This window comes from Osmia bicornis, chromosome 13 (assembly GCF_907164935.1).
Source record: "Osmia bicornis bicornis chromosome 13, iOsmBic2.1, whole genome shotgun sequence".
In the NCBI taxonomy this organism is placed as follows: domain Eukaryota; kingdom Metazoa; phylum Arthropoda; class Insecta; order Hymenoptera; family Megachilidae; genus Osmia; species Osmia bicornis.
The window spans coordinates 8,965,169-8,978,220 of NC_060228.1; the positions used below are offsets into that span (position 1 = coordinate 8,965,169).

The window sequence follows — 13,052 nt, forward strand, 5'->3', positions numbered from 1 at the left end:
TACCCTCGTCGAAACGATACGTTTTCGACTCGATCGTAAAGCTGTGACACGAGTGAACGCGCGAGCCACATACGCTTGCCCGCCCATTCAACGAGACTTTTCAACATTGAAGTATCTCGAACCGATGGCTCGTGACGCGCCCTTAATCAGTCTCGTCAACGAGAAGGAAAACGTGTTCGTCGCTTCCATCCAACAACGTCGAAGAGTCGACGGTGCAACATCGTATCTCGATCGAACGACCAGTCGGCTAAGAAGTTTAGATTCTCGCTTCTCGTGCGAATCGACTCGCAACGCTCTTCGATCAGCCGAATCGGTCGTTGGTTCGTAAACGTTTACGTCGTTTAATCCGGTCGTCAAAAGGAACAGGAAGTTTCGTGCTTTCGATATTTCACGTACCCGATCGATCGTTGAATCGTGTCACGTTTCAACGGTGAAACGTGTCGCGCGACCCATATAATATGCAAAGGATACAATGAACGTCCCCATCGTGTCGGGAGATATCGTCGACGACGATGCCCACAAGCCGCGTTTCATTCGGGTAAGTAAGAATCCTTTCGATATATTCTTGTGAAAAGTTGGTTAAAAACAAGAATATGCGTTTGGTATACGCGCGTATGTCAGTGCGTATATTCACAGGGTAGACGGTCGATCAAATAACACCGTCAAAACAATGATTCATCCTTCGTTATTGATTTTATTTAAATTTAAAACTTGATACACTCGTTCAAGTATTTCGACGAAATCTCGATTAATTGGAAAGCGCTGCTACTAAATTTCTTTGCCGAACGTAAGTGGTGCGCCATCTTTGAGGTTATCGTTGAACAACAAAGGTTAAATATTTTACGCGACGATAAAAAATGAAACAGCGCGATATTTCGATTATTTGAAAATTTCTCGTTATTTTGATGCGCTTCGAAATCGATCGTTAGTTTATACGATAGACGATTAGGAAAGTGAAACGCGGAAGATCGAGAATTCTTCAACTTTCTCCGTTTAAAGCCATAAAATAGCTATTTAGTGCGTTTCATCTTCCGTACAAGTATTAGAGCGAAGAATTGAATTCGATACATTTTATAGTTTTACAATCAGCATATCGAATTGAAAAGCTTTGATAATCGTAGAAGTAATAAAAGCAAAAGTTTATATGGCACATAGGGAGATTATTAAGTTGAGCGCGAGGTTAAAAAAGTCGAAACTAACCGATGTTACGCGAAGCGAAACGATCTCGAACGAAGTACAGAGCGTCGAGGCGAAGTTTGCCGAACGATGGAAAACGTTGACGATGCCGATCGTGACAAAGAGGAAGCGACTAAAGAAGAAGGGGAAAGAGTAAATCCCGATCGTTCTGTAACTAGAATACGATGGAAGGTGAGCAACCGGTGGGCCGTGTTGGGCGCTAGGCTGGTGCGCGTCGATCGCCGCGAGTCGACGGTGATACATAAATCTTCTCGTTCTTTCTTCATTTCTCTCTCTCTCTCTCTCGGCAAATCCCTTTCCCCTCAGCCCGGGAATCGCGATTCTCGCCTTTCGTTCTCCCTCCTTTTTCGCGAACGCAATACCGTTCGCCAGCCCTGGGAATTCCGCTTTCCCGTAGAAAAGAAACGCACCACGGAAACATCGAACGCGTACTTTCGTCTCGTCCGTGAGTTTTCGTCGTGCCCAAAGTTCCTGTCGCGAGTGGAATGTGAACGGACGCGGCCGGTATATAGTTTTCCTGTCGATCAGACGGTACCAAGACATCGCGCAACGCGCTATGTAATCGAAAGAGAGACGCGCATCCGGTCGCGACTGCATCGAGACAGTGCATTCGAACGGACGTTGTTCACCGTACAAGTGTACGTCGATTCGTTTTGAATTTTCTATCGAACGTACGTGCGTGCAAAAAAGGGAGAAAGAGGGAGCAGGAGGTGAAGGAACGTCAGGGATCTGAATGCAACGACACGAACGCGCAGCGATCGAAACGCCGGTCGCGAATCGGACGGTTAAGTCTTTGCGAACGTTCGGTTACGTTCTATTCACCCCAGAAGCATGCTGATCCTTCCGGATTTAAGGTTACAGGTAAAAAAATCAATCTCGACATCCTCTATCGCTTCCAGAAGCGTTTTCGAGCTGGTTGAAGGTATGGGAGAGGACGATGAAACAAGCCCGCGTTTCCGGTTTCAACGCGAGCGTAAACAGCATGCCTCGGCTCCGCTAGACCGTGCATCGTCCGGTGAACTCTGAACGCGATTCAACGTAAAACGCTAACGATCGTCGCGTCGCGTCGCGTCGGTGGGAAAAGCGCGGTATTGCTAGAATAAGTCCCCGAATCCTCGATTTGTCGCCTCGCCGCGATCGTGAATCTTGTCGTTCGGTTGTTCGAGAAACAATCCCGTTAGTGGCCCGTATCTCTTCAAACTCGTTTCTTTCGATCTCCTCTTCTAGATGGAACGCGAGACACGGAAGTCTCGGTCCGTTCCTCGTCCTCGGTTCTTTATCGTTCCGCTTTGTTGTCAGTTATCGTTGAGCGACTCTCGTCGTCGGATATCGGGCAGGAACTCGATCGCGAATCGATGAAAATTCTATCGAATGCCGCTGATCGACGACGAAGCGCGCCGACCTTAAAATTACGCCGCTGGGTAGAAACCACCGCGCCCGAGCAGGGAGATAGAGCGGACGTTATCCTTCTCCCCACCATCCTGGTTGAAGTTTCTCTCCTTTCACCGAGAAGCAGCTGGCTCCGCAGAGTCGATGGTAGCCTCGGGAAACGATGTACCACGGAAGCAACGACAGACTTGTTTTAGTCGTTCGACGCGTTTGCGGGCAACGGTAATGTTCCCGGGGTTCGCTCCGTTTCGAACGAGCGTGTTCCGAATCTCCTTGGTCCGTTTGCGGGCGGGAAATCGGTGGAAGGACCGGGCTGATCGTCCTTCCTGCGCGTCCGCAACGCGCGTTACAGTTGGCCAGGTCGGGAATCGGCGAACCGACGAAACGTAAAGCGCAAACGTTGCGTGAACGAGAAGAACGCGAGCCTCAGCTTCCTCCGATTCGTAACCTCCAGCGGACACGGTAGAGCGCTCGATCGGAGGAGAACGCGATGCGGCTGCGGGAACGGATACTATGTTGAAGTGGGCTTACTATGCGTCTCTATCGAATAAACGCGACGAACGGCAGCGAGAAAAGGAGAAGGAGAAGAGGACGGGAGAAAACGCGGCAACGCGATACTCGCGGATAAGAAAAGCTTCCCCTTGTCGATCGGAGGATGCGGACACCTTGCGAGAACCGTTAACGAGAAAATGCCTCGGGGTGAGAACGCGTTTCCGCTCGATACGAGGCTTCGTCGATCCGTACGCGCCTACTTTCCTCGCGATCGCGTTTTATTAACGGGAAAAGATAATTAAGGAAATTTGAATATTCCGCAGGGTTCTGATCCGAGGGTGGCCACCTGCCGAGGGAAGCTGCAAAACAAACGCAGCAAGTTGAATCAAGAGATAAACAAGGAGCTTCGATTGCGAGCCGGTGCGGAGAACCTGTTCAAGTAAAACACCTGTTACTCCTCTATGCGTGCTTTACTCGCGTGGATCTGCTTATTCTCTATCGCTTATTAATATCCGTTGCAGGGCGACCACGAACAGGAAGCTGCGAGAAACCGTCGCCCTCGAACTGAGTTTCGTCAATTCGAACTTACAGCTATTGAAGGAGCAGCTTGCCGAGCTAAACAGCTCGGTCGAATTGTACCAGAATGTCGACAGGTTGGTAAGATCCTCTTGAGAATCTTTTCCTTTCGTCTTCTTAATCATACGTGCATGTGTCTTGTTAGCGATGAACCGGCGATGCCGATGATACCGTTGGGACTTAAGGAGACCAAAGACATCGACTTCCGGGACCCATTCAAGGTGAGCACCGCTTTGAACGCGATGACGAAGCCTTTCGATTCCCAGGATTTTCTCATTCTAATGGGGGCACCTCTGATGAATCTTCGAACAACTTCTCCTCCTGTTCCTCTTCTCTTCTACGATCGACGATTGGTTTCTTCGATTTTATTAAGATCCTTGAAAAATCTAGATCGTCCGAAGCCGGACCGATCTCTAGATACTCTCGCATCGTCGTCGTCGTCGTCGGTCGTCGCGGTTCCAACGTACGAGAATGTTCCTCGTTTTTCTTGCGTATATTGCCGATGATCGGTACCGGCTTTAATCGTGGCATCGTCACCACCAATGTACCGTTCGTCGTGTTTCTCTTGGCCGTGCTGTCGTCCACCGACACCTCGCAAGGGAGAGTCAGCTGCAGCACCTTTCCCTTGATCGTCACGCGCACGTAATCGGGTTGGACGTCCACGTCGAGGTGGCAAGTGTCCAAGTACCTGAAAGCATTCGTGATCGCTTTCGCTATTCGAAATTTCTGCATTTAATCGATTGCTCACTTGTACACGGCAACCTCCAGCACAACGCGATCCTCGTACTGTTCATCGTTCAGCTTGAACGACACTTTTGGCTGATTAGCATTGTACGGCTTGCCATCGGGACTGAATAACTTTGCCTCGTTACTAATCCGCGGCTCCTCTCGATTCCTTTCTCGATTTTTCAATTCCTCTTTCCTGGATAATCGTTCGGCGATTGCGACGCGTTCTTCCGGCGTGTGACGACTGGCTCGTTTCCAGAATCTTTCGTCGTCGTCTTCTTCTTCCTTTTCTTTTAGTTCCTGCGAGAACCCGTAACTCGAGCAAACGTCGTAGAAACGCGAGATCTGTAAACTCTAAGAAAATTCGTATATTCAAACCGGCAGCGAAGCGATCCTCTCTTGATAACCGAGTATTTCCGCTCTCCTCGCTTTTTCGTATCTCGCGTAGCTCTCCGCGATCTCTCCTTCGAGACGAGCGTAAACTTGCAAAGCTTTGATGCGTTCGGACCGTTCGATGGGTACTCCGTCCAACTCCTTCAGCTGCGATAGCGCGGCGATTGCGTATTCTCTGTAACCATCGTAATCCGCGCACGGATTTCCCATCAGAAACAGCTGTTCCAATCGTTCGTTGCACCTGTTGGTGTAATCAATGAATTCTACTTGCGTATCTCTCTACTAATGCATCGTTTACCTTAATCTCTTGATCCCTCGTAGATCGCCGATGAAATTCACGGTCAAATCCAGCTTCTTCAGACTCTCCAAACCCTCCAAATTCTCGATCGCTTCTATATTATTCAACGCTAGATTCAGATACTCCAACTCCTTCAACCTGCTCAGATTCTCGATCCTCGACACGAGATTGTTCTGCAGCAGCAGGATCTTTAAATGTCTGCACGTTTTATCGATCAGTTCGATTTTCTCGATGTTCTCTTGATGCAAAGCTATCTCCTCCAACGTGGATATCTCTCCTTCGTTGTGCTCCGAGCGTTTTCGTATCAGCTCGAGCGTGATCCTCGTCATGTTGCCTTTTACCGTGACGTTTGCTGCCGCTAAATGGTCGCTTAGCAGCGCGTTATCGATGTAACCTTCCTTGTACGAAACGATAACTCGTCTTTCATTGCCGTTTCTTGTAGGACTTTATTCTCGAGCACTACAGCGAGGATGGAGGAAACTACGAAGAAGCTATCGCGGATCTCATGGAAACTCGACAGGTGAGAAAACGAGACGTTGTCTTGAAAACGAGTATACAAAGAAAGAGGAATATGTTTTCAGGCGACGAGAACACCGACCCGAGACGCGGCTGGCATCGCGTTGCTTCTCCGCTATTACAACCAGCTGTATTTCGTCGAACGGCGATTCTTTCCCCCGGATCGAAGTCTAGGCATCTACTTCGAATGGTTCGATTCGCTGACAGGAGTGCCGAGTTGCCAGCGGACGGTCGCCTTCGAGAAAGCCTCGATCCTCTTCAACGCGGCCGCTCTATATACTCAGCTGGCCGCTAAGCAGAATCGTCTGTCCGCGAGGGGCTTGGATCAGGCGATCGACGCGTTCCTCAGGGCAGCTGGTACCTTTCGTTACATACACGAAAACTTTACCAACGCACCGAGCATGGATCTTGGACCGGACATGCTCGAGATGCTGGTTCAATTGATGCTGGTACGCGTTCTTGATCCTTTCAGAATAATCTCGCTGCGTTCCTACAACTCTGACGAGCTGTTCTGTTTTTGTTTCAGGCGCAGGCAAGAGAATGCTTGTTCGAAAAGCTGGAACTTCAGTCGAGGGACGGAAGGAATATCGACGTGTCGTTGGACCTCGCGCAGGAAGCGGCACAGGTAGCTCTTCGTCGAATCTCGGATCGTTGTCAGTTTGATTTAATTGCAAACGATCGATCGCGTTTAGGTTGCAACGGTGTACAACGACGTCCATGGACTGATTTCGCGCGAACCCGTCCGAGACTACGTGCCCGAGACGTGGATTTCGTTGATATCGGTGAAGCGCGAGCACCACTTGGCTCTTGCTCACAAGCACCTCGCACTCGGACTGTTCGAACGTTCGATCGCCGAATGGCGCCCGGAGACGAGACTCGCTCTCGAACACGCGCAAAAGAGCGACGGGAAAACGCAGTTGGACGTGATCGTGCCGCGGGACGATAACGAGAGGCAACTGTTAGGTGCGTAGCCCACGAGAAGCAACTCGAGCATCGAGCTTGGACGATCGTTCGACGACGATCGGCCGTTTGTTTCAGGAAAAGCCCATTTCAGGGAAGCTTTGGCGTTGCACGAAGAGAGTCAGAGGCTACAGAGGATGTGCAGAGACTTGAAAGCGAAACAAGCGCTCGCCAAGGTCTTGAAGAGAGTGCAGGAATCCACCGTGGATAGCTACAACGTGATCGGAGACGAGGATGACTTTCGAGGACTGTTGGATCCTCCAGATATTATCGGTAGGAAACGTCTGATCGTCAGAGACAGATTCGTCTCTTTAAATTCCGCTCTAACGCGTACGATTTGAAACAGCTTCCACCAAGTTTCAACTGAGCATCACGCATCCAGACTTTGGACAGCACGGAGTGGACGATCTTTTCAAGTCTTTGGGCCCGGTGGCTATATTCTCGGCTAAAAGGCACTGGACGGCTCCGCGTTTAATTCAGCTACAAAGAGGACCCGACGGCGAAGGATTTGGCTTCAGCGTCCGAGGAGATGCTCCCGTGATAATAGCCGCGGTCGATCATAATTCATTGGCCGACGTAAGACTTTCGTGACTCGACAAATCCCTCGCTACGACCTCTTGGAAATAATCATGCATTTTAAATTCTATAGTTAGGTGGAATGAAGGAGGGCGATTTCATCGTAGGAATCGGCGACAAGGACGTCAAATGGGCTTCTCACGAACAAGTGGTCCGTTTGATCAAACAGTCCGGTGATTTTATAAACTTGAAGCTGGTTACGCCTATGGATAGAAATTACTTAAAGGTGAACGCAAGCCGAGAAAACGTCGAACGGTGTTGATCGAGAGCATAGATCATAGATTAACGAGAGATTTATCGGTTCTAGAGGCCTGGTAAAGCCAACCAGCAGGACAAAGGAAGCGTCTCGGCGAGTAGCTCTTCCGGGATATCCTCCGGTCAACCGAGTCCCGCCGGTTCCGTGACTACCGCTCACGTAGCCAAGAAGCTACCTTGGAATCCGTTCAAAAAGTCGACCACCCAGCGCGACAGCAGGGACCTGACGTTCGATAACGTTATCCTCAGATGACTTTTCGAATGCTACACGCGAGCCTCGAGAAAGCATCGGAATCGCGAACGTGCATCGATAATCCTTCGCAGACGTTCGTTGTTTTTCGAGACTCGCGTCTCGTCGATACCACGACGAGTTACCAGATCGTGCCTTTCCCTCGACGCATCTGTCAACGATTTTGTATAATATTTTATTCGACAGATACGTATACTTATCGCGCGTGCCCATACTCGATCGATTTCGAGTCTACGCGCCATTCGATGGAACTCGATGACCCTCGATACGCGATTATGTACAAACGAACGGTGAAACGAAGGATATCGAGTGAATTTGGAGACAAATTTGTTCGACGTTATCCTTTGTGAATATACTCGTATGTAACATGCGATAATTATATTTTCTTCGAGAAGAAACGTGCAGTTTATTTTTTATTTTTCTACTGTTGCAGGACCGTTTTCCGCTTTTCATCCTTCGTCCCCTCTCTCATCCGTCACCTAAGAATCATCCATCGGTACAGAGATTCGATGAAAGAAAGTATTGTTTCAAGATCCCGTTCCAAGGAAAATCAGGTGTTTATTTTTTTACTCGTCTCGATGAGCCTCGAGGCTAAGGTTGAGTAACGAAGAGGACGTGCTCTATCTTCGTCTCGTTTTCCTTCCTCCTGCAAGCGCACGTATTATTCGGATGATTTGAGAAAGCGTGCTCGCGTGTATACGCGCCAAGGCATACGGTGGATAGAAAAGAGTAGAAAGGTAGGGTTCCCGGTGCAATCGAAGCGCGACTTTCACCGAGCCAAGGTGGTCGTGATACACGATCGATTACGCAAGCGAGTAAACGAACGCGAACGAGCGAACGGGCTGAGAAGAAACGCTAGTCACGTGTAACTGGCGATCGTGGACCGTCCACGGCCACGTTAACGCGTATTCTTTTTCACGCGGAAACGCATTAACCGGGGTCACCGGAACAAAAAGTACGTGTAACGAAACAAAAGGGTAGTGACGCAAGTACCGATGCGCTGCACAAAAAGAAGCGCGTCTCATTGAATTCTGTTGTTCGCGGCATTCGACACGCTGGGTAAAGTTCATAGGTTCTATTCGAGACTCGTAACGCGACGAGGAAAGACCCGATAGCCTTGATGCTCAACGAACCGGCCGAAAATGGGATCGCGGTGAAAGTACAGTGTAGGAATTACGAGAAGAAAGTGAATCTTCGAGTGGCCGTCAAATTCGAAAAAACGAAAGAGGATAGAATCACGCGCCTCGCTCTGAATCGGTTGATTTTTTTTTCCCCCGTTCGATCGCGCGATTCAGAATGAATCCGGATGCTGAGCAGGAGAAACGGAAACAGAGGAGGAAGAAATGACGGAAGAAAAAGCAGCGGTAAGAGCGTGTAAAGCAAAAGGTGCGGTAAGAGTGGCGCGCGTACCACGATCTGGCCTTAAATTGATCGGGCGAGTAAGTAAGCGGGTTACTTCGATCCAAGTTGGTCGACGAGTAAGATTTCTCGGTAGAACGCGAATACTACTGGTGAACGACCGAAGGAACCGTCCGTTTCCGCGGTTTTAACGCGTTCGCTCGAATTCCAAAAGTCAACCACGCGTACCGATCGCGATCGAGAGAAAGTTCACGCCGGAATTTCCGATACCTCGAACGACGCGCGTCGTTGGTGTTTCTTCGAGGAGAAAGGTCCTCAAGTTCCGGCGAATGTTATTCCATCATGATCCTTGTGCTCGCGATACTAGATTTATTCATTCGCGTTCCACTCGCATAACGAGCACGAGGACGACGCGAGAAGCGGTCGAACAGCGCTAGAAAGCGCCGCGAAGAATCGTCAGGACAGTTATTCTTTCTCAAGTAGACCGATGTCGGACTTTCTCCTGAACGACGAGTCGACAAATGGCGTAAGAAGTGATCGTGTCTCTCGTAATCGTTGGTAGCTTGCTTGAAATTCGAACGAGCGAAACGAGGACGCGGCAAGCAAGGGAGGGAGCAGGAAGAGGAGGAGGAGGAAGAGGAGGTGGAGGAAAAGAAGGTGAAGCAGCAGGAGGAGGAGAAAGAAGGGAACTGAAAACGCAAAGCAAAGCGTAAGGAAAGCATCGGTTGTCGTGTCTAGTTGTTTCCGAGTAGAAGAATGGCCAAGTCGGGAGAAGAAGATTACGGATGTGCACTAAACGAAGAGACAGGGACGATCGCTCGAGTTGAACTCCGCGAGGATGATGCGATCAGGGAACAAACGTTGGACCAATTCCGACACTGGATTCAAAAGCATCCCGCTATTAAACGCTGCAGAACAGACTCGGCCTTTCTCCTCAGGTTCCTTCGAACGAAGAAATTTAGCGTGCCGATGGCGGAAGAGATGCTCGAACGCTACTTGACAATTAGACAATTGTATCCAAATTGGTTCCAAAATCTCGACATCGAGGATCCGGACATCGAGGCCATTATCGACGCTGGCTATCTGGTGCCGTTAATGGAACGCGATCATCACGGTCGTCGGGTGATACTCTCTTGCGCGGGTAAGGATCACGGATTTCTATTTCACATTAGAATATGTACAACTATTTTTTTTATTTTTTTTTTTTATTGCCGTTTTACCTCGTTGTTTCCGGCCATTCACGTTACGCAACTTTTACTATACGTCTACCGTTTTCTGTTCGAGGACGCTTCGATCCGTACAAGTACACGTCCGCTCAAATGGCTCGAGCTCACAGCTTGGTGGTAGAAGCTCTGATGGACGACGAGGAAAATCAGGTTCGCGGCTATACGCACATCAACGACGAATCCGGACTGACGATGGGTCATCTCAGCGCCTGGTCTCTAACCGATATCCGTAACATGTTACGGTGCATCCAAAACAGTACACCCATGAGACACAAGGAAACGCACTTCGTCAATATTCCAAGTTACGCGACCAAAGTCATAGAGTTTGGCATCTCCCTTCTTAACGACAAGTTAAGAGCACGAATCTTGGTACGTATTCCCGCGAACGAATCCCTGAACGTTTTCTTAGATTCATCTTCTGAGTTTTCTTCTCCCCGAAGGTACACAAGAGCCTGGAGGATTTGAAAGCGTCCGTCCAGGATCCAAGAATTTTGCCGAAAGAATACGGAGGAGAGATACCACTCAGCGACATGATCGGTACGCGTTTCGTCCCGATCCTCGGGTAACGAGTATTTAAAATAATCGAGTATTTCTTGTGTTTCAGCTGCTTTCAAGAAAACCTTGAAGGAACAAAGAGACCGTTTAAAAGCGCTCGACGACATGTACATTGAGATCTCGTCGACGGAATGTCAGCACACTACGAGCGATACTCTAAGCGGTATACCTGGTTCTTTCCGTAAACTGGAAGTTGATTGATCCTCCTCTCTCTCTCTCTCTCTCGTTGATTTTTATACAGTCGCGCTGTTACTTGTTCGCGCTCCTAGTTATTTATTGTTATCTCGATGTATCAGAATTCTTCTGCCGGTGGTATTAGTTACCTACTATCGTTTCGATTTTTATATGCGACATAGAATAAGATGCGACGATTATGCGCATCGTTAGCGAAATAATTTCATGTTATCTTTTTTTTCTTTTTTTTTTTCCTGTTCTACGGTATAGAAACGGTAAAGGTGTGTGGCATACGTCCAAGCGTGGCAATGTTGAGCATGAAAGAGGAACGTTTAGAACGCACGATTGTTTCAAACATCCTTTCTGTTGATAATTTTATACAAGTTAAACCCAACAATTTATGCTACATCTTTATCGGAGGATAAAAGTATCGTAATATAACGCGTTCAAATGTACACTCTATCGACATTGTTCTTTTTTCAAGCTTCGTCCACGGTTTCGAGCTCGCATTCGCGCAGAATTTTTTCCAAGAAATCTGCATTCGAGGGTGCCGTAGTGTAAAGGCTACCTGTAACAAGCATAAAACAACTTGGTTTATTTAGATCGTTCGAAAGCGGCAAACGACCAATCAATTACTTATCTAACAAATATAAAGCATACGTTTACGCTTACACTTACCTAGGAAGTGTTTCACATTATTGTCGGATAAAATAACTTTGCAATTATTTCTGTGTAATATTTTAAATCCTAAACAACGGAAACGTTCGTCCGTTTTATAAAGAGTACTGTTCTTCTGCAAGTTCAAGTGCGGTTGTCCGCTGAACGGATTGATAAAGTCTGCCCAGTATCCCATTCCCTGCAGTTTCGCACAGATATCCGAGGCTGCTAATACAAACTAAAGGAAAGAGTAAGAATAAAATTTACCCTGTAAATCGAGCCGGGTTACTTTATCTTTTCTGATGCGTACACCAGCAGGAACATTCGTGCTCTTTGATCCTGGTCACGGTCACTTACGTATTTCGTTAATTTTTCCGTTTCTAATTCTCTGTTCCATCTCATTATTTTTCCATTGACCGCTTGACTGATAGTAATTATAGTGAGCTGTACCGAACCGATGTCTAAGCATCCCTGAAACAATTCTCCTATGCCTTTTCTCAACAATAGGGGACAATCTTGAGCGACGCATCGAAGGATCGGTTGTCGATTGTTGCTTCTCGAACGATTTAACGGATGAAGGGGGGTTTTCTTAGATTCAGAGTCTACGGAAAGCGATCTTTCGTCGTTCGGGAAATTAACTAGCTCCGTTTTCACGTGGACAGTGGTGGTCACGTCCGACCAAGCGGGACCAATGCCTCCTGGCATATAAAATCTAAATCCTCTCGGTGTTAATAATTCCCAATTCGAATTTATTCCAAGCACAGCACCGTCTACGTCTAAAAATCAATCGTTTTAATCGTTTTAATCGTTTTACGTGAATCTGATCGAGATATTCGCGTAGAGTCAACTACAAGTCAACGAATACGCTTACCATCCAAGTTTTCACTATTTGTTCCAACGATCTTATACGTGCTCGTGCTTTTGTCACTCCGTCGGGAGTAATGATTTTTCGAGAGGTAATTATATAGTGCCGTGGCATTGGTTTTCCTTGCATGTTTGAAGCAAAGCATCTGAAAACAACGACGTCGCTTAGGTTATGTTTTGCGATTGCTTGGGACACCAATGACAGAAAGTTGCAGCGACGCCATTTACGGCTGTCCCGCACTTCTCGATATTCTGGTCAATTTGGTTTATGGAAGAAAAGTGCGCGATTACCGTTGGGTCCCAATTCACATGCTGGATTAAAAATTTTCGTATCGAAAACACTGTTTAGCGCTTTGATTATTTAACCTTGAAACGCGTCCACAATTATTCGTATACTTTTACATACATAGGTAAATATGGATCATTTTTTATTTGACCAACCAGACATCATACCTATCGTGCGACGAGTTTTCGTTCGTTCTGCGCATGATTGTCTTGCGCATGCTCTGTCTGCGCAAGCGCGTAATGGCGTCGCGCATTATACCCATTGCACTTGTATTCAGTATACCCGTCGCCCTTCGAAGGGAGC

The 13,052-nt window shown here is 47.9% G+C and overlaps 4 protein-coding genes across 5 annotated transcripts; 2 read left to right on the plus strand and 2 right to left on the minus strand.

The window, feature by feature from the left end:
* The first annotated feature begins 568 nt into the window (after positions 1–568).
* Positions 569–8,026, plus strand: LOC114873653 (rhophilin-2). Of its 2 annotated transcripts, none has more exons than XM_046288371.1 (12): positions 569–2,058; positions 3,402–3,517; positions 3,600–3,731; positions 3,800–3,875; positions 5,514–5,591; positions 5,653–6,036; positions 6,114–6,212; positions 6,280–6,550; positions 6,626–6,820; positions 6,894–7,123; positions 7,197–7,349; positions 7,431–8,026. In XM_046288371.1, exons 1-12 carry the CDS (start codon positions 2,029–2,031, stop codon positions 7,629–7,631), a joined length of 1,965 nt encoding a protein of 654 aa, XP_046144327.1. In that variant the 5' UTR covers positions 569–2,028; the 3' UTR covers positions 7,632–8,026. The 2 variants fall into 2 exon arrangements, with proteins under 2 accessions (XP_046144327.1, XP_029038053.2); XM_029182220.2 differs by lacking the exon at positions 569–2,058 and adding an exon at positions 2,091–3,285.
* On the minus strand, positions 3,882–5,507 carry LOC114873677 (dynein axonemal assembly factor 11-like). The gene is given in 3 exon segments (XM_029182264.2): positions 3,882–4,342; positions 4,403–5,014; positions 5,072–5,507. Coding segments are annotated over 3 exon segments (1,356 nt in total). The 5' UTR covers positions 5,401–5,507; the 3' UTR covers positions 3,882–3,927.
* A 79-nt stretch (positions 8,027–8,105) lies between the features above and the next one.
* Positions 8,106–11,271, plus strand: LOC114873682 (clavesin-1). The gene is made up of 4 exons (XM_029182277.2): positions 8,106–10,128; positions 10,272–10,582; positions 10,654–10,750; positions 10,818–11,271. The coding sequence occupies exons 1-4, from the start codon at positions 9,744–9,746 to the stop codon at positions 10,967–10,969; spliced, it is 945 nt and encodes a 314-aa protein (XP_029038110.2). The 5' UTR covers positions 8,106–9,743; the 3' UTR covers positions 10,970–11,271.
* Positions 11,272–11,287: 16 nt separating this feature from the next.
* Positions 11,288–12,894, minus strand: LOC114873683 (methylmalonic aciduria and homocystinuria type D homolog, mitochondrial). The gene is made up of 5 exons (XM_029182278.2): positions 12,755–12,894; positions 12,471–12,609; positions 11,957–12,375; positions 11,621–11,837; positions 11,288–11,510 (listed from the first exon to the last, which is right to left on the minus strand). The coding sequence occupies exons 2-5, from the start codon at positions 12,607–12,609 to the stop codon at positions 11,422–11,424; spliced, it is 864 nt and encodes a 287-aa protein (XP_029038111.1). The 5' UTR covers positions 12,755–12,894; the 3' UTR covers positions 11,288–11,421.
* Between the last annotated feature and the right edge of the window lie 158 nt (positions 12,895–13,052).

Excerpts from the sequence above, each read along its gene's own strand:
- LOC114873653 (XM_029182220.2), top strand. The coding sequence starts at position 3,100 with ATGTTGAAGTGGGCTTACTATGCGTCTCTATCGAATAAACGCGACGAA. Across the intron at positions 3,286-3,401 it reads TAACGAGAAAATGCCTCGGG|GGTTCTGATCCGAGGGTGGC; the intron begins GTGAGAACGCGT and ends AATATTCCGCAG. Across the intron at positions 3,518-3,599 it reads GGTGCGGAGAACCTGTTCAA|GGCGACCACGAACAGGAAGC; the intron begins GTAAAACACCTG and ends TATCCGTTGCAG.
- LOC114873682 (XM_029182277.2), top strand. The coding sequence starts at position 9,744 with ATGGCCAAGTCGGGAGAAGAAGATTACGGATGTGCACTAAACGAAGAG. Across the intron at positions 10,129-10,271 it reads GGTGATACTCTCTTGCGCGG|GACGCTTCGATCCGTACAAG; the intron begins GTAAGGATCACG and ends TTTCTGTTCGAG. Across the intron at positions 10,751-10,817 it reads ACCACTCAGCGACATGATCG|CTGCTTTCAAGAAAACCTTG; the intron begins GTACGCGTTTCG and ends CTTGTGTTTCAG.
- LOC114873683 (XM_029182278.2), bottom strand. The coding sequence starts at position 12,609 with ATGCTTTGCTTCAAACATGCAAGGAAAACCAATGCCACGGCACTATAT. Across the intron at positions 12,376-12,470 it reads AAATAGTGAAAACTTGGATG|ACGTAGACGGTGCTGTGCTT; the intron begins GTAAGCGTATTC and ends ATTGATTTTTAG. Across the intron at positions 11,838-11,956 it reads CGGAAAAATTAACGAAATAC|TTTGTATTAGCAGCCTCGGA; the intron begins GTAAGTGACCGT and ends TCTTTCCTTTAG.